Consider the following 19,067-nt stretch of genomic DNA (forward strand, 5'->3'; position numbering starts at 1 on the left):
ATCTGCAAAGCAGCAACTTGGTCTACACCGCATACTTTCACAAAACACTATTGTGTAGATGTGCAAGCAAAGCAACAAGCTACGGTGGGCCAGGCTGTAGTAAGAACACTTTTTCAAACTACTGCAACAGATACAGGTTGCCACCGCTAGGGAGTAACACTGCTTTATAGTCTATGCTAAAGTATACAATCTACAGCTCATGTGCCTCGAACGGAAAATGGTTCTTACCAGTATGCATCTGTTCTTGGCATGTAGAGCTATAGATTTGTATACGCCCACCCACCTCCCCGGGTACCTTTATCTGTTGCAGTATTATCGTATTTAGATAAATCACACGGACATCCTTTTCTATTCTCTTACTAACTCCATCATTACCCTTTATGGCGAAAAACAATCAGAAGATGAAGTCGATGCCCATGCGTACTATCACCATATGAAGGAGTCGCCTATCCTGTGACTACAAAGACTTCTTCGACAAAAACTAAGTGCAAACATCCGAGCCGAACACCAGATGGCGATCTATGCTGAAGTATACAACTCTATAGCGCTACATGCCAAGAACAGATGCATACTGGTAAGTAGCGTTTTCCTTTCCTCAATGTGACTTTCACCAGTCAATTCTGGGGAACTCAAGCATTTCCTGCCCAGGCATCCTTCCATAATATTTAGCCACATAAGGTGACCCTTACCACCTCCTCATCCACATTTCATATGAGAGTGCCTTTATCCTTCCAGCTCAATGGAAAGGTTCAGCTAACAACTTGTTGTCCTCAAACCTGTACTCCAACAGAGGGCTCAGCACTTGCTAGATGTTAAATTATGTTTCAAATTCTTCATGGAGAGAATTAAAAACATCCACAAATCTTTGTTGCTTTCTAGACCTACAACAATACATAAGCACTTATTCAAGCAAGCCATCTCACTCAGATTAGCCTTGCATTACTGTGTGACACGTCAAGGACAGCAGGCTTTTGAGACATAGAGTTAGAGCACACTATGCCAGGCATATATTGACTGCAACAGCTTTTTTTGCTTCAGTGCTCCTCAAGGACTTTTGCCGAGCTGCGACGTAAGCTTCCATCAATACCTCAACATACTATTACTACCCTGACATCCAGTCAAGATCTGGAAGTTGCAGTTGTCCAAGTTGTGCTAGTTTACCTTTCACTGAACAGCCTCATTGCCATTTCTCATGTTAAGTTTCACTTCTATACTGGTTTGTTAATTGTAATTTAAACATATGATTCGATGAGGAGGTCAGTTCTTGAGAAGAAACTTTTGCTTCGTACTTGCAGTTCTCCAGGGTTGGTACCTGGCCTAGACTAACATGTGATCCACTCTCCTCCCATTTCATGAAGCTACGTTATTATATACTCTTGACAGGTTCCAAAAAGCTGACCTACTGAGGGCTGTTGGAGCTCTGTGTCTTTCTATCTTGTGGGCTGGAGTTTGGGTCAGACAAGGAAGTATATACACTGCAAATAGTGTGTTGCTGTTTACAGTGTGTATATGTGCACTCAATCAATCAATAGGGTTGGTAAAGCTCAGCTACTCACCCGTGAGGGTCTCAAGGTGCTAGGGGTAGGGGGTGGCTCCTTTGGGCAGCGTAGGGACTTGGTGGAGGAGGAGGTTGTGCCAGGCCTTGGCTGCGAGGTAGGAGACAGACTTTCCTCCCGTTCTGGTCTTAAAGATGCATGGAATGGTGGCCAGAGGGTGGTCAGCTGATCGGAGGTGTCTCTTGGGTGCATGGAAGGAGAGTTTAGGTATTAGGTCCGATGTTGTGGAGGGCCTTGTATGCGTGAGTGAGAAGCTTGAAGGTTATCCTTCTTTCGATGGGGAGCAAGTGGAGATCGCGGAGGTGTTGGAGTATGTGGTTGTGACAGGGGATGTCTAGGATCCGTCTGGCTGCAGCGTTCTGGAGTTTAGGTAGTAGTTTCTTGTTGATTCCGGTGTAGAAAGCGTTGCCATAGTCCAGTTTGCTATTGGTGGGGCGTACGTGACAGTTTTTCTGGACGCGGATGGGATCCAACATTTTTCGGAGTATGTGGCGAGTGTTGAAACAGGCCAAGGATAGAGGGTTGATATGGCGTTTCATTGTTAGCGATAAGCCTAGTATGATGCCGAGGTTTCGTGCGTGGTCTGTCTGGGTAGGGGGGTTTCCAAGGGCAGGGAGCCACCAGGTATTGGCCCATGCGGAGGGGATGGAGCCAAGGATGAGGACTTCTGTTTTCTCTGAAATGAGTTTCAGGTAGCTCTTCTTTATCCAGGTGGCGACGGCTTTGATCTCTACTTGGAAGTTGTCTCTGGTGATGTTGGGTTCTTTGGTGAAGGAAAGGATGAGCTGGGTGTCGTCGGCTTAGGAGATGATGTTGAGCCTGTGGTTTCTGACGATGGTTGCAAGGGGGGCTATGTACACTGCTATATAAACATTGGCATACAGTGTTTCCGACTCTTCTATTAGGAAATAACTCAATCTTGTGAATCTATGAAACATCATGTACAGAAAACTGTATTTAAAAGTAAGTAATGTTTTCATATAGCCCACAAGGCTCACAATGATATAGAAGGGATGAATCGGAGCATCAGCTTGGAGAAAATTCCATCCTTCTTCCATGAACATAGAATCTTCTATTCATCCCAGCTAGGGGTCCAGAGGACACTTGCAAGCTATTCCTGCTCTGTATGGATTTGAAAGGAGTATACAATTACAGACTGTCTCAGACCCTCTCCTGTATTGCTCTCCTGGCTGCTTTCTCTCTTGCTCTCTTTTGTGTAGAGGGCCTTGCCAGTTCATGTATATGGTATTGCTGCTCTGTATTGTGCATATGTTTTCCCTGTATTCTTGTAAGACCTTCTGTATTTACTTTGTCACTTGACGCAGTCATGTTCCCGGTTGTGTGTGGCGTAAGTGCCACAGTCCAAAGACTTCTCGCATTCTTCATTTTTCCTTGCAGTGCTTTTTATGAATTTATGCCCCATTACTCACATTGGTTTCCAAGCTACGCAAGCAGTGAATCCTGTGTTCCAAACATTTTATTGCATACTTTAACAGCTCTTGGTTATCGGGTTAAATTATTTGAGATTTAATTTCACATTTCTGGCGGCAAATAGCATGCAATGCATTGTTTTATCACAAGGAAATATTACTTTTATATAAAAAAAAACAGAAACTACTAAAGTACAAAATTTCAACTGAGCTCTGTTGACTTTAATAACATATTTTCACAGAACCGTTAAGTGAGTAAATGTGCTAAATTGTTATTGTTTTATCCTAGGAACCTGGGCTACAACAAGGACCTTCTGCTATTTTGCTTCTCTGATTTCATTATTGGGCGTTTTATTGAAGTGGAAGTTGTGAGTGAAGAGGAATGTTTAATAGCAGCCACTGAGAAATTCAGTTTTCGACACTGTTCACCCGAAAAAGGATCACATTGTGTTCCCAGTAAGGTGGTGGTATCCGCAACCCCTAAAAGGTATGTAAGCTGCATTCGCATATTTTATTACTGAAGTCCAAGCCGATGGGGTTGTGTGCTGATTTGCTACTACAGTCTTGCAACATCTTTAAAATAGAAAATGAATATGCTGCAGTACTTATTCTTCTATAGCTATCCCCCCTATAACAAACTCACATCAGTGGGCTAAAGGAGCAGCTCCAAGCAGCACTAATTAATCGAGCTGCGGTGGTATACAGCGCAGTGGCAGTATACAACATTGATCAACAAATGCATAATGCGTTCATGTGAGGGAGTAAAAAAAGATCAGAACGCCTATGTCAGTAAACAAGCATATAGCAATATATTGCTAAATTTATTAACCCTTTACAAATGTTTGCTTCTTGAAAGTAAATGAAACGTTGTGACATGTAGATTTAATTTTCCACCTCACCCAGAGCTAAAGCTTTGATTATATGTTTATGCAGTACTATGTGCTATACAAAAGAAAACGTCACTATGCATGTTCCGTAATATCCACAATGCTCACTATGTAGCATGTCAGTCTTTTTTTTTAATACATGAGATTATAGCAAAATGTTAGTAAAACAAGAGAAGTTGGCTTTCATCGGTGCCAAATTGGGAAGGGAAGAATATCGAGGTATCCAAAAACAGCCGATTGCATTAGTTTGGGATGACCTACTGGAAGCATTTAAGTCCAAGAGTAGACTTTTAGAAACATGAAGGGCTGTCTTTTTTTTTTTTTTTTTTGAAACCGTTTATTACAAAATTAAAAAAATATACAAAGATGGGCCTACAACCTTCAGGCCGGCCGCTAGCAAGCAAGAGGAGCATGTGATACAAACAATAGCGCGCATGCCGCGGCAAAAGGAAATGCACAGGAGTTAGAAGCGGTGGTAGCCACACCATCCGGGCCCACATAACGGTTTCATTTTAATATAAATAACAACAAAAAAACAAATCCACAAGGCAACCCACAATCGGAAACAGCAGCATGTGCTCCCCTAGCGGGGGGACCCTACCAATCCATAGGAGTATCAAGGGGGGGAAAAAGGTCAAGACTGGGATTAGGTGGACTCAGTGCCCGGAACCGGGGAGATAAACTGGCTAAGGGGACGGGGCCGGTGACGGATCGGGCAATAACGGCGGGGTACAGATTCCCCCGTGGTAGGCGTTCCAGGGGCCCCATACGTTCACCCATGTCCCAGGCTTACCTCTCGCAACATACACCACCTTTTCCCGAAACATGCACCAATCCATGTTATCCTTCCATGCCGAGACAGTCGGCGACCTCTGGGAACTCCACAGTTGAGCAATGTCGCGTATGGCCACCATATATCCCAGAGTCACCCACCGCGTCTGCGGCACCGAGTAGTCGGTTGGCTCCCACACATTCAACAGGCATCTCCTCGCTTCGGGCAGCAGCGACACACGCGTAACCACCCGCAGGACCTCATGCACACCACGCCAGAATCGCTCCACCTCCGGGCATTCCCACAAAATATGGAGAAAGGTCCCCAAAGAACCACACCCACGCTTACACAACCCGTCCACAGCATAGCCCATACGCAGTAGCCTTGGCCCCGTAACATAGACCCTATGGAGTATCTTGAGCTGGACGAAGCGAAGGCGGGCCGGTATGGCCACCTCTTTCGGGGAGGCCACCGCCGATACCCAGTCCTCGTCATCCAGCTCCAATCCATCGGCCACCCATGCCTCACGAAGGTTAGTCAGCAGTCCCGAGCGGTCATTGATAAGTTTTTTATAGATTAATGAAATCGTGCTGTCCGGTACATGTCCATCTAGCACTCTATCCTCCAGAGGGGAATACTCCGGGATGGAGGCAACGTCCGGGAATACGGAGCATAGCGCATGACGGATCTGCATATACCGAAAGTACTCTCTGTCCTGCAACTGGATTCTGTCTGTAGCATCTCGAACGTTTTGAATCCCCCCCTCTTCCAGAGATCACCCACCCTGCTGATGCCTATCATGTCCCACTTTTCAAAGCCCTTCGAGGTCCACAGGGAGCCCAACTGCTCAGATGCGTATAGTGGCGACGCCCGGGTCAAACGATCTTTCCACCCCATCGCCACATTAGCCGCGTGCCACACTCGTACCATGGCACGCGTGGGGCCCGTCAGACGTGCGTCAAGCGAGCTGGAATAAAGCGCTCGGTTATAATCACCACCCGGCAGTAACATCTTATCCATTTCAAAGGCCGGGTTTAGAGCGGGCCCGTACAGGCCGTGATTAATCGCAGCCAGCTGGGAGGCCCAATAATACCGTTAGATATCCGGGAGGGCGATCCCCCCGTCATACCACGGGAGCGTCAGCTTCGCCAGGGCGATACGCGGTCTACCTTCCCAGAACAGTCGGCGCTGCAAACTCTCCACCTCGCGAAAGTAGCGCACCGGGACGACGTCCATTGTGTTCTGCAGAGCGTACAGGAAACACCTCCATTTCCAGATAAAGACCAGCCCCAACACCACCCTCCGCTGCTTCCTCGTCTAAAGGCCTCCCGGCCAACGCCTGCCTTTCACTGAGCCCATCACACCCCAGGCTCTTGCATCCACTTAATAAATCCTACTCGGCTATCTCAGCTTCCACCTGGACTACCCCAGTGACCAGAACACCGCATCCCTTCTGGAGAGCTTCGCCAGAATCGGACTTAAGCAGCTAGGCACTGTTCCGACCCACACAGCCAGACACACACTCGACCCAGTCTTCCCCATCAGCAGCAACATCACCTACAGCCACACCACCCAACTCCCCTGGACCAACCACCACTGCGTGCACTTCGCTTTCGCCACTCCCACTGTTCACCACTGCCTGCACCACCCCTCCCCCCACCCCCCGGTCATAGCTAGAACAAGGCCACCGAAGAACATCTCATTGCTTTCCTTAGCATTACCACACCGCCTTACATCAACAGACACCAACACCTCAGCACACAACCTTCACTGATGGATCTCCTACTGCGCCGACTCTGTCACCCCTCAAGAAGGCACCAGACAAGCAACACTCCAAGATAGCCAGTTGGTTTACTCCCACCCTCCATGAGTCCAGACGCTCCTGCAGACGACTTGAGAAGAGATGGAGGAACAACAAAACCCTGGAAACCCACGCGACCTTCTAAACCGCCATCAGCGCACACCACCTCCTCCTCAAAACCACACAGAAAACGTCCCTCCAAGACAGAATCAACGCCGACGCACACAACAGCAAAGAGCTTTTCGCCTTCGTCAAGGAGTTTCCCAGGCTCAGCAGTGAGACCACAGGCGTCCCACCCTCCCAAGAACTCTGCAACAAACTCTGCACCTTCGTCCACCACAAGATCAGACAAATCTACAACAGCATCTAGAACCCACCACCACGCCCGTCGCCACTTCTGGCAATCACGCCACATCCCAAGAGATCCTCTGGACTCAACTGGACTCAGCTTTTGACAGACAACACACTCAAGACCATGAAGAGCACCCACTCCAGAGCCCCATCGGACCCTTGCCCGTATCACATCTTCCATAGAGCAGCCACCTCCATCACCCCAGAGTTTCGCCGCACCATCAATTGCTTGATCCAAACTGCCACCTTCCCCGATGACTGGAAACATGCAGATATCAACCCCCTGCTAAAGAAGTCATTTGCAGACCCGACAGACCTCAAGAGCTTCAGACCCATCTCCCTCTTACCCTTTCCAGCCAAGGTCATCGAGAAGGCCATCAACGCTCAACTTCATTGAAGAGAATCACGTCCTGGACATCTCTCAACCTAGCTTCATAAGTAACCACAGAACCGAGACCCCTGTCCTCGCCGCTACGAACGACATCCGCTCCATCCTGGAGCGCAGCCAAAATCCTACTGGACCTCTTAGCTGTCTTCGATACCGCCTTTCACTGCACCCTAATAATCACGAGACTCCACAATGCCGGCATCCGCAACAAGGCCCTAGACTAAATCCACTCCTTCCTTACCGGCTGATCAGCTGCGGAGTTCTCCAGGGCTCTTCCCGGAGCCCCATCGTCTTCAACATCTACATGGGCCCCTCGTGACCAGCATCAGAAACCCTGTGCTCAAATCCTTCTCCTACGTAGATGACACCCAGCTGATCCTCTCCTTCACCCACTTCGACCAGAACCAACTTTCACAGCTGGATGAAGGCCGTTTCCACCTGGATGAAAGATAGATACCTCAAGGTCTACTCGGACAACACCCAAGTACTCATCTTGCGACCCCCCCCTCAGTCTGGGATGACTCCTGGTGGCCAGTCGCACTGGCAACCACCCCCTCGGACCACACACGTAACCTCGCCATCATACTGAACTACTCGCTCACAATGAACCGCCAGATCAACGTTGTATCCTCTTCCTGCTTCCACACGCTCCACTTACTTCAAAAGACATTCAGATGGATCCCCGCAGAATCCAGAAAGACGGTCACCTATGCACTCATCACCAGCAAACTCGACTACATGAACGCACTCTACGCCGGCCTCGCCCAAAACAGCTCAGGAAACTACAGAACTGGTCCTCAACATCCCCCTTCGCAGCTACATAACACAACACCCCTGAAAACTCTACTGGCTCCCAGTCAACAAGAGAATCATCTTTAAGCTCCTCACACATGCCTACAAGGCTCTCCACCATGCAGGACCAGCATATCTGAACCACTGCCTCTCATTCCACATACCTGCCAGACAACTTTGCTCAGCCCAACTTGCCCTGGCCACCTTCCCACAGATTCACAAGACCAAATCCGGAGTAAGATCCTTCTCTTACCTCGCCGCCAAGACCTGGAACACCCTGCCCCTCCACTTCAGGCAATCCCTGTCCCAATTCAGGAAGGATCTCAAGATTTGGCTTTTTGGTTGAACCTCCACGCCAGATAGATCAGCAGCCCTCTCGTCCCCCACTACCCCGTCAACACCTTGAGACCCTCACGGGTGAGTAGCCGCTCTGTACAAACTCCTGATTGATTGATTGATTGAATGTAAAATATGTGAGGACATCACAGTGCTCACATAGTGATCATATTTGCAACATATATTTCTTAAGACACTGTACAAAAGCTCAGTGTTTGTGTAAGTTGGTACAATAAGTAAAGGGTGGTTCAGGCGAATCAACAGTCCCTTATATGTTTCTCATCAGTGACAACCAATTGTGAGGGATTGTTGAGGTTTCAGCCCTGATTTATTCATAGGGTCTGTTGAGGATTTAGGGATTCTGGTACTTACTTCCCGTTAGTTTGTCACACTCTGTGATAGATTTAATAGCAGCATGTGATGATTTAGCTAGTGGTTATGCAGACCATGAAATGTGGCATGTGGTGATTATTTAGACCACATTATGTGCACTGCAGGTGTTGGTGGCACAGCAGTCTTCTGTACTGGCACTTTGCACATTTAGAATAAATATTTTTATGATAGATGATTGTAATTGGGCTATAGGTCCTTGGGAATCTTTTCGTATGGGGATTCACATGTCCTGGTTTGGATAAGGTTATCTGCACCCAAGATCTACATAGACACCATACTGTGGTGGTTACTATAAATGTTAACTAAATTGTATATTCCTTATACACAAATTGATTGGGCACATGAAATTTGGGATTCTTGGGTTTCTGTCTCCTACCGTGTGTTAGGCAAATGACTACATCATAAAGAGATCCTTTGAATAAATCAGGGTCAAAACATCAACTATCTCTCCCAATTAGTTGTCACTGATGAGTAAATTATAAGGGACTGTTGAATCTCCTGAACTACCCTTTATGTATTGTAACAACTTACACAACCATTGGGCTTTGTTTTGTACAGTGTCTTAAGAAATATAGGCCAGATGTACGACCCACCAATTTGCATTTGCGACTTGCAAATTGGGATGCAACAGTGTCTGAGACACTGTTTGCGATTCCCAATGTGGTTGCAAATTGCATGCCTCATGTATATTAATGAGCCTGCCACAATTTGCGACCCTATTGGGAATGGCTGGCATTCCCAGAGATGGTGGCTTGCTGGGGTCAGCAGACCACCATTTCTGGGATTGCTTTTAAATAAAGCAGGTTTTTTTTAAATGCTGCTCGTTTTCCTTGAAGGAAAATGGGATGCATTTAAAAAATAAATATTAAACTTTTCAGTTTCATTTTTCTAGGGCAGGCAGTGGTCCCTGGGACCACTGCCTGCCATTAAAAAATATATTTAGAGCCACTCACAAAGGGGAAGGGGTCCTCTAGGGACCCCTTCCTGTTTGCGTGTTATTGCGATTGTTTTCGCTCATATATAGCTTCAGGAATCGCTATTAGGAAGGGACGCCCTTGGAACGCCCCTTCCTAATAGCGAGTCAATAATCTTATTTTGCGAGTCGCACATTAATTTGCGACTAGCAAAATAGGATTATGTTGTAGTCCAAATAATGAGGCAATCGCAAGAAGGTAAGACATAGGACTGTTTATTGCAATCATCCACTCTCCACAAAAGAGAACACCAACATTCTATTGTGAACTCTAAAGGAATCTACCAAGGAGGAGGAGGAGGAAGGGGGGAAAGGAATGTACAATGACAAGACCACACATTTCTTTCAGTCGCAAACGAGTCTAAAACTCATTTGCGCCCACAAAAAACGTTAATACATCTGGCCCTATATGTTGTAATTGTGATCACTGCATCCTCTGCACTTCACATATTTCAAATTAGTTGTACTGTACCGCATATGGATCTATGTAATATATACTTATGGCAGAAACTGAGATTGTTGTTCTTGAGCAGTTGAGCTGAAACACCAATCTCGTCATCAAATGTTATTGTAGATTCCTCTGAGGTATAATAGAGGTTTCCCCATTCAAATGAGTCTCTGCACAAGTTGAGCACTAGACCACCATAGCCCAGCTCACATGTTAGAGTCCCAGTTTATCGGAACAAACTTGTGGGAGAAGATATGGTTTTCCTGTTACTTAATTTACATTGCGGGTACAGATGAGCCTCGACCACCTTAATCTACTGTAGCTGGCCCCCCGGTCATTCTATCACTAATAATTTTTGAAGTGTCTAACAATCATTCAGCAGGATCTAGATGTCTTTTTTTTTTACTGCAGAGCCTGTACAGCCACTACTCTCTCCGCTCAGCCTCTCACCCACCATTAGTTGGCCTGCCATAATTATAACCCATAACTATGTTCTACTTAGACAACGAAACAATTTTTGAATGTCTAGTGGATGCAGCTGTAATTCATTGGTCAAGTGACTAGCCTAAAGGTTAACTAATATTATTTCTCCTGTCTAGAGGAAGTAAACGCACAGTATACATTCTGTAAGTCCGTTTATAAAATTGAAAACAAACATTTTAGACTTATCTGGGAATATGGCTGTGTTCACTGTCAACCTACCTCAGCAATGTGGATATATGAATTTCTGTTCACGATTTATTGAATTATTAACTTTGTTAATTACACTTAAGAAGAATATTTAAATTTGTTATGTTATTTATATTTATACCGTGCACACATACTCCAAGAGTGTCCCGGCGCGAACCTTGAGAGATGGAACGGGCCAGATTAATTAACAAGGAATGTTTTCACGTTTTTTTTTTTAAAAAGAGTGGGGTCCTGAATGCTGCGGCAGTTCTTCTGAATTTCTTTGCCAAAGTTCAATTCATTAACCCTTTCGTCCCACATAAATACTGATCAGGAAGGAATTTATATTATTGGGGTCAAGAGAAAAGCAACTAACACATTTTAAGAAATATTATTACTAGTGGTTATTGTCTTGGGTGCTGTCAGTAACCAGTGCCCTCTTCCACGGTTAACATTGCTATTGTAAGTATATCAGATCCTTGAAATTGTTAGGATGTGTGATTCTTTTTGTTACTAAACCGCTGGTTGGTAAGTAAATCATAACTGCTTTTATGTTTGTAATCAGTTTATATTTTTGCCTGATACAACAAGAGCCTTTCTTGTAGCGCATTGGGGAAATTACTGTTTCTGAGATTGATATTAAAGGAGCACATACATAGTACAATAGTGAATGTTAGTCAGAATGTAAATAATTTATTCTCAGTATCACACTCATTTTAGGAATTGCAGTGAATTTTAAGTTGCTTCCACCAAGTGGAGGTCTCTAAAAGAGGCGTGCCTATGCAATTAAGGAGGGTGACTTAAACATGTAAACTAAATTTATGTGATTCTCATAGTGTACCAAACAAGTGGTATTTTGGTGCCTCTCTGAGCTTTCTGTTATTGCACTCAGTTTTATAACACCATAGACATGCACATAAAACCAGCCAGGGCTAATGGCTTTGTCAGTGGTCATTAGCAGCTTAAGATAAATGAGTAACAACAATGATTTTGTTTTAAATAATTCTATAATTAGTTGAAGCTGTGTTTTAAACATTTCTGAGGCCTGTAGAAGGGGGTAGTGGTCTTCAGCGTGTCTATCACTCCTGTTAGGTTCACTGTATAATAGACATGTACACCCTTTTTCTCTCCACGTCTCCTCCATCTGCGTGTCTTACACCACATCTTTCTTCTTTGGCACCCTGTTTCCACTCTCTCCTGAATGCACTTCCTCCCCTCTCGTTCAGTTCACCATCCCCAGTTCACCATCCCCAAACACACAACACCCACCTATAGGCATTGCATTTTCTTTCACTTACGCCTTGTCAATATATTGACAACTGTGTACCTCCTTCACACCCATTTGCAGAGGATCATGAGTGCAACTGGAATATGAGGCCATTGCTATGTGTTTTCAACAGAGATGCCAAAAATTACATGTCCATGTATTCTGAGCACCATTTTGACCCACTGTGAGAAACTTGAATTGCCTTTGACCTCCCCTCCATAGGTCTCGATCGTGGTCTGTTGTAACTACCTCAAGTCAACTCAGTTCAAAACAAGCGGTATAGAAGAGTAATTCACTACACGATAAAAAAAATTCACAAAAGTAACCTTGAAAAAATAGCTAACACTCTTAGGGAATGTTGGATTAAGTTAAACTTCTAAAATATAAATAGGAGCTAAATCGGTGACATGGATTGATTTAAAAAAAAAATTACATTCATTTTTTAGAAATTGATCAGTGTTATTTGCCAGCGAAGTTAAGGAGATGAATGTAGGGCCCCAAAGGGTCCCGTTTCAGTGTCCGTTTTAAATAACTACCAGGTCTGAGACTTGGAAGGGCCCAGCCAACGTAATACCCTGGCTACTACCATCTGAAAAATGGTGCCCTGGGGATTTGTGACCGAAAACACTTGCCTCTCATGATTTTTTTTAATGGAAATTAGAATGATAGTAAAAAATGAAATAAGGAGGCAGTTTCAGTAAATTTATAAATATCTTCCTCATCATCTCAGAAAGACGTATGCCATTTTAAATGAAACATAAACATCCATCAGCAGATGTGGTGCTACTGTAACTTTGAGTGCCAATGAACAGCTAGAGTGCAGACACAATGAGGGACCATTACAAAAGTTAGGCACAACTGGGCACCATGTTGCTCTAAGAAGGGTGCAGCATTTTATGTGTTTCTTGTGGAACAGGCCACAAGAAACTAATAAACTAAAGGAGTGAATTGAATTGTCATGTTAATGAAAAGATGAATCAATCTTTGCAAACTGATATTGTCTGTAAGAGCTAAAAATTGTAATGAGTGTTCTCCACCGTGGTCAAGCTGCCCCATCCACGTCGATTTCTTCACTTTATACATGCCGGTTAATACCTCCCAAATTTCAAGTTCTGAAGATACAAACATTTTTGATTGACAGTGAATGGTTTATTTGGTCTTTTTGTAATGAATAATACTTTAGTTTTTAGGGAGTTAAGAAGTGGTTTGTGGACAGGCCTTCGCTTTAAAATTGCTTTTTTTCTGAGGGGCTGTCAGAGGCTCCAAATGAGTTAAGCTTTAGACATGTTTTTCTTTTTGCATCTCCAATTCCCTTTTCAGTACATTTTGTGTAAGTCTGGTTGCATTACATACATTTCTTAAGGGCTATAAAATGCAATGATTTTGTATCAACACATTTATAACATATGCTTACTGTCTGTATTCTTTATAAATGATTACACTGAAAGTTAATGAATTCCAACACATTTTTGTTAAAGATGCTTTCTTACAATTTAAATATATAAGGCCAATTTATTGAAAGATAAAACATGTTTTTAGGCCTTCTTTAGCTCTAGAACTCGTAGAGGCAAGTATGAAAACTATTTTATTCTACATGTTAACCATTGTTCACAGGATGAAGGGTTGAAAACAGTTATGTGTTCCAGTAGGTCGCCTACTGCTGGTATATTCCGTGAGATAAAGTTGTAGGATTTGGTAATCTCCATAAGCCAGTGTTACAGACACAATAGTGACATGGGTTGCGACTGCAAATGTGACTTTTCTTCAGCAATGAATCTCCTGAGTAGATATTGACCCGGCTGGAGCTAACAAAAATTCAACATTTTGGTATTGCATAGCTGGCTGATCTTAGCTCTTTGTACTGTGGATTTCATGGGGTACACCCTTAACAGTCAAACTGTTCTGTTGCCTTATTGGGAAAGATATAGTGAAGGTGTGTGAAGTGAATGTACCCTTTTAATATTTATTTGTTTTGTTTTAAAGACCAATTTCCTTATGACAAATGATGATTTGGAATGCTTATTAAGCATAACTTCTTCTGTAATAATGCTTTCACTCGGTATTGAACATGTTGCTAATTTGTAACAATGCTTTGTTTTTACATAGGAATATTAGAAGGCAGCTCCCTAGCTTTATCCCACCATTTACTATTCCTGACCGATTAAAAAAGTGTGTGGAGCAGAAAATGGATATACTTGTTTTTGAGCCTTGTGTAGCAGAGGTAATGCTCTTTGCATATATTTAAGTATGTTTGCCTGAGTTTATGCCTTTTAAGTATTTTGAAGTAATTTACTGTGAATGTATGTCTCTTTTGATCCATGGCTTTACAATTGGTTTTGCTTAACGGACAAAGCTGGTAATGCTACATTTGACTGGGGATTCTTAACACTTGGAAATTATGGGCGGCAGGTGGACTCAAATCACCTCACAATTGTATCTGGCTAATCCCTCACATAGCCTCTGGTGATGCAACCCCTCACTTTCATGTGTTTTTCGCAGACCGATTGGAACCTGCAAAGCTTTCTTTTGTCTAAAGTTTGGTAGCACAATTGTCATTCTTGGTAATTTGTGTGCCTAAAGGTGCATTCTTTCGAACCATTTCTCAAAATTTGAATTTTAAATAATTTATTTAGCTAAAAATGCAATAGCAATATCACACTGAATAAAACCGTGATATAAAATAAAAACACATTTAATTACTACGCTCAATTGCACAGTTTTCATTTATTAAAGAACCTCTAAAGCTGTTCTTTATGCAGCTGATGCGCATTAGAAATGTGGCTACATAACAACACACACATATAAGATCTTGCCAGGAAGCAATTTCTGCCTGTTTATCCCCCAATCATCACCGCTTGCTGCTAGACTCATGAAAAGTATACAATACACAGATGCTAGGGGAAGCTTCAGATAAAAAAATTACTAATTTGATGTCTGGGAGCACCGATTTGACCAGCTTGATGATTCTAATTAGATGCTAGTGAACCACCAACCAGACCAGATTATACCCGATCTATTCTTCCACCTATACGCTGGAACAAAATCTAGTACTAAACACATGTGACTTTCTGGACTAGCTAGGGCCTCGGTCATTTTTTAAGTGAATAGATGTAGAACTAAAGTAGGTGGCCTTCTAGATAAATGACCGTGACATCTATACTGAAACTAAATATAAAACTGGCATTTATATTCATAGTATCCAGCATTCTGTAGGATACGCCATTTCAACATGCAAAGTGTAGCTATTGTATAAAAACGACATGATCAGTGTGCAGTGTTATGATGCTCTGTTATGCAGATTTTTTTAGTTCAAATTAAATAAGTTTTTTCTTGAGCCTTAACTCCATTTTATATACTTTTGTTTTAAGTTGGTGGGTAAATCCCAATTTTATACATAGAACGTTTTAATTTGCACTGTTATTTTATTGATTTGATTGTATCTAATCCCTTTTGAAGTGGTTTTTAATAACTGTGCAATAAAATTAACAGCACACATGATGTCAGCATCTGTAAAGATACATAAACTGGCCTTAGTAAACTCAAGCACATAGCTCTGATTAAGATTATTGCTAGCACAATTCAGAGAACAAAGTCTATTCAGTTGTTATGTGCTGGCTTGTCACAAGGACAAGGATAGACTATTTCAAAGAGAATTCATTCTTAGGGGAAATCTAACATGGTGGTCCACAGCAGAATTAAATCATGTGAGGAGGCTTCTCTCTTAGTAACCTAAGCAAATACTCTTCTAGGACTGATAGACCCACTATCTCTATTTGTGCTAAGAAGTTCTGACTGACAATTTTTAATTCTGTATCATTTGGATGTTCTGACCGTGTGAACAGTGACTGGTGACCAAGCTTCATGTGTAGTTCCCTATGATACTTTATCCAAGAATGTTCAATATGTCATCTAACTAAAGGATGCCCCTCAGTATTGCTTGTATGAGTCTTACTTATGGTAGCACCATACTGCCACTCCTAATAATAAAGGGACTCGTTTTATCTTACATCCTCAAAGTGCATAAGGGCTTGTTCTTGGAGAAGAGAATAGTTTGGTAGTGTTTCTGAGAAACTGATTTTCTTCATTTTGCATACCAAATTAGCATGCTCCCATCATCTTGTGTCATATATGCGGTTAGAATGCTTTCATTACAGCTACAATTGAATACCCTCACCAACTTTGCTAGTAAAAGTGAAAATCACATTATCGGACTTGGCCCTCTCTGCAGGGTGGGGATCATCCCCAAACATTTTGCCCTCACTCTCCTGTTTTCTGAACCTGTTTTTTTTTTTTTTGCTTTTAGGACTCTGTACACTTTACCACTACTACCAGTGCTAAAGTGCTGGTGCTATTATTATTATTATGCTATTATTATGTTATTATAATAATAATAATTCCTATTTGTAGAGCACGAACATATCACACGCTTAAAGTTTTCAAGGTGCTGGGGGACATCTGAGAGATTAAGTGAGCTATCGCCCATAGTCACATGATGCTGCCAGGGATCAAACCGTGAACCCTGTGCTCTGGAGTCGGCTGCTGCACCACACGTCTCTCACGTAAAATTAACTTACACTCAGTTGTCATATTTTACGTACTTGTAAGTCCCTAGTCAAGTGACCTTTTGCCAGGCCTAACCTTTCTTTTAAATACATTTTCACACCCTAGGGTAGGGACTAAACAGCCCATAGGAAAGGGCGCAGTGCATTTAAAAAAGTGGGACGTGTACTCTTAATGTTTACATTGCCTGGTAGTGAAAACCTCTTAAATTTGTTTTTACCTACTGCAAGGCTGACCTCTCCCTTAGGATAATATTGGGTACCCTTATTACATTTAATAAGTGATAACTTTCAATGGGGAGTAAGTAGGAATGTTGAGTTTGGTGTCTAAAGAATTGTAATTTAAAGCCCTGTTTGATGGTCAAGTTGGATTTTAAGTTACAATTCTGAAAATGTCACTTTTTGACAGTTGACATTTTCTTACCCTAACCATTTGGGGCCGACAGCCTTTATCCTGGGTCACATGAGTAGGTGTCCCTAGCAGTTGATCTGAGTATATTGCTCCCAGACAGTAAGACAAAGGGGGAATAGGTGTTGGCAGAATGGGCCATCTCTGATGGGGGAGAAGCTGTCAACTGCCCCATTTGCACATCACAACGCCTCTGCCTGAGCTCACTCAAAAAGAGCTTGACATTAGTCTTTTGTGTCCCTAGACAAGCTCAGGGCAGGGAGGCAGGAAATTCCAAACACCTCTGGGGGTCGAAACCTTCAGAACCTTTGCCTACTTAAAAGCTGGCACCACAGCATAAATATTGGACTCTCAAACCCAAATCTTGAGTACGCTGGACCTGTAGAAGACTTCGAAGGACTGCTAATCTGATGCCTTGCTACTCTGCTGCCTATGTGAGAAGGACTGGACCTGCATCTTGAGCCCAGGACCATCTGAGAGTGACTCCAAGTGCTATTTGGCTGGCCCCCTGATCAGAGCCTTAGTGACAAAAGTCTCCAACCACCTTAAACCTAACACCTGGACTCTGTCCGCTTTGAACCCCGCAAGTGGTGCTACCCAGTCCTGGACCCTTGGAAGTGTGCCTGAAGGTGCTCTGCCATCCCAGCTGTGGTCCCCATCTAAATCAGTGCTGAGCAACACAAAGCCCAGCAAAGCCTCAGCACTCCGCTTCATCAGAACTGATGCAGAGCAATGCAAAACCACGCCAAGCTTTGCCGCACAGCTCTCCAGAACTGCCCTTCAAGGTCTTGCTGCGCAGCTTCATCAGAATCAATCCTGAACAAAGCAAGCAACACCAGGATCGGCAACCAGGATTTAAGGTACTTTTTTCAGTGGGCTTAACTTGGTCTTTGTATCTAGCCCATGCTCAATCGTGGTTGGCCTGAACTTGTGACTTTGTCCCATTCAGTCGCCAGCAGATAATCACAGTTGGTGCTGTGTGCTTTTTAGCACAATTTTTACCTAAAACTCTAAAATTGCATATCTTCGGTTTTTCTTTGTTTTGGCCTCAAATAATCTATTAGCCCCTTAACTGCTGCCCCCTACAGTGCTGATCCCTTTTTTGGCTATTTGGGGTAGTTTGTGCTAAGGGATTCATAACTTTATTCCACATAAGCTATCCATGCCAAGGAGATTCTGAAGGTACCCAGGGTTTGTGGACTTCCCTGGAGGGGACCAAGGAAAATACAGCAACCTTTTTTTTGGGGGGGGGGTTGGGGGGGGGGAATTGGTAAAAAGTGCTGAAGTAGAAAGTGCCTTTTTTTTCTGTGCAAATGGTATCAATGAAGGGTTTCCTGTGCTAAAATCACCAGCATATTAGTGGGACATAGCCTATTTTTCTCATTTTTTGTGCTTTCAATCTCCTTCCAGTCAGTGGTAGAAATTAATGTGAAACCAGTAATGGATCGCGGAAAGCTATACATGTCTGAAAAGTAGACACAATTTTGAATTCAGCAAGGGGTCATTTGTGTAGATCTTTCAAGGTTTTCCTATAGAAAGTAACAGTTGAAATAAAAATATATTGAAAACAAATTGAAAAATACAGCCATTTTTGCCAGCGTTTTCACTTGTTACTTCTAAGTATGACAGAGTATTAAAAGCAATGTACAGTTAAGTCCACTGGACCCTTCTGGATGCGGGGTTTTTCATTGTGTACCGGGTATACAGCAATTCACTTTCTAAAATATAAAGAGTGAAAAATAGATATCAAGGGAAACTATGCATTTCCGAAATTGGAACGACATATGGAGTTTTGAAGCAAAGGTTATTTGCACAACTCCGAATATGTGGGTACCTATACTTGCATGTGAATTAGAGGGCATTTTTGAAAATTACTTCTGTTTTACACATCGTCTTACATTTGGAAGGCAGAAATGTATAGAAAGTCAATTGGTAATAACACTTGTTTTACCATTCTTTGTTCCCCCAAGTCTCCCGATAAAAATAGTGCCTAGTGCCCGCGACAGGAGATAGGCGAAAACGCAACTTGGTCGCAT

At 43.2% G+C, this 19,067-nt stretch overlaps 1 protein-coding gene across 2 annotated transcripts in view; it reads left to right on the forward strand.

Annotated features, from left to right (window-relative positions):
* Positions 1 to 19,067, forward strand: part of MOV10L1 (Mov10 like RNA helicase 1) — a 772,466-nt gene that overhangs the window by 137,257 nt on the left and 616,142 nt on the right. For both annotated transcript variants that reach the window (XM_085650694.1, XM_085650695.1), the window contains exons 8-9: positions 3,276 to 3,473; positions 14,170 to 14,284. In XM_085650694.1, coding sequence (XP_085506820.1) covers positions 3,276 to 3,473; positions 14,170 to 14,284 — 313 coding nt within the window. The remainder of the gene's footprint in view (positions 1 to 3,275; positions 3,474 to 14,169; positions 14,285 to 19,067) is intronic.

Source organism: Triturus cristatus, chromosome 4_1 (genome assembly GCF_964204655.1).
Source record: "Triturus cristatus chromosome 4_1, aTriCri1.1, whole genome shotgun sequence".
Lineage (NCBI taxonomy): Eukaryota > Metazoa > Chordata > Amphibia > Caudata > Salamandridae > Triturus > Triturus cristatus.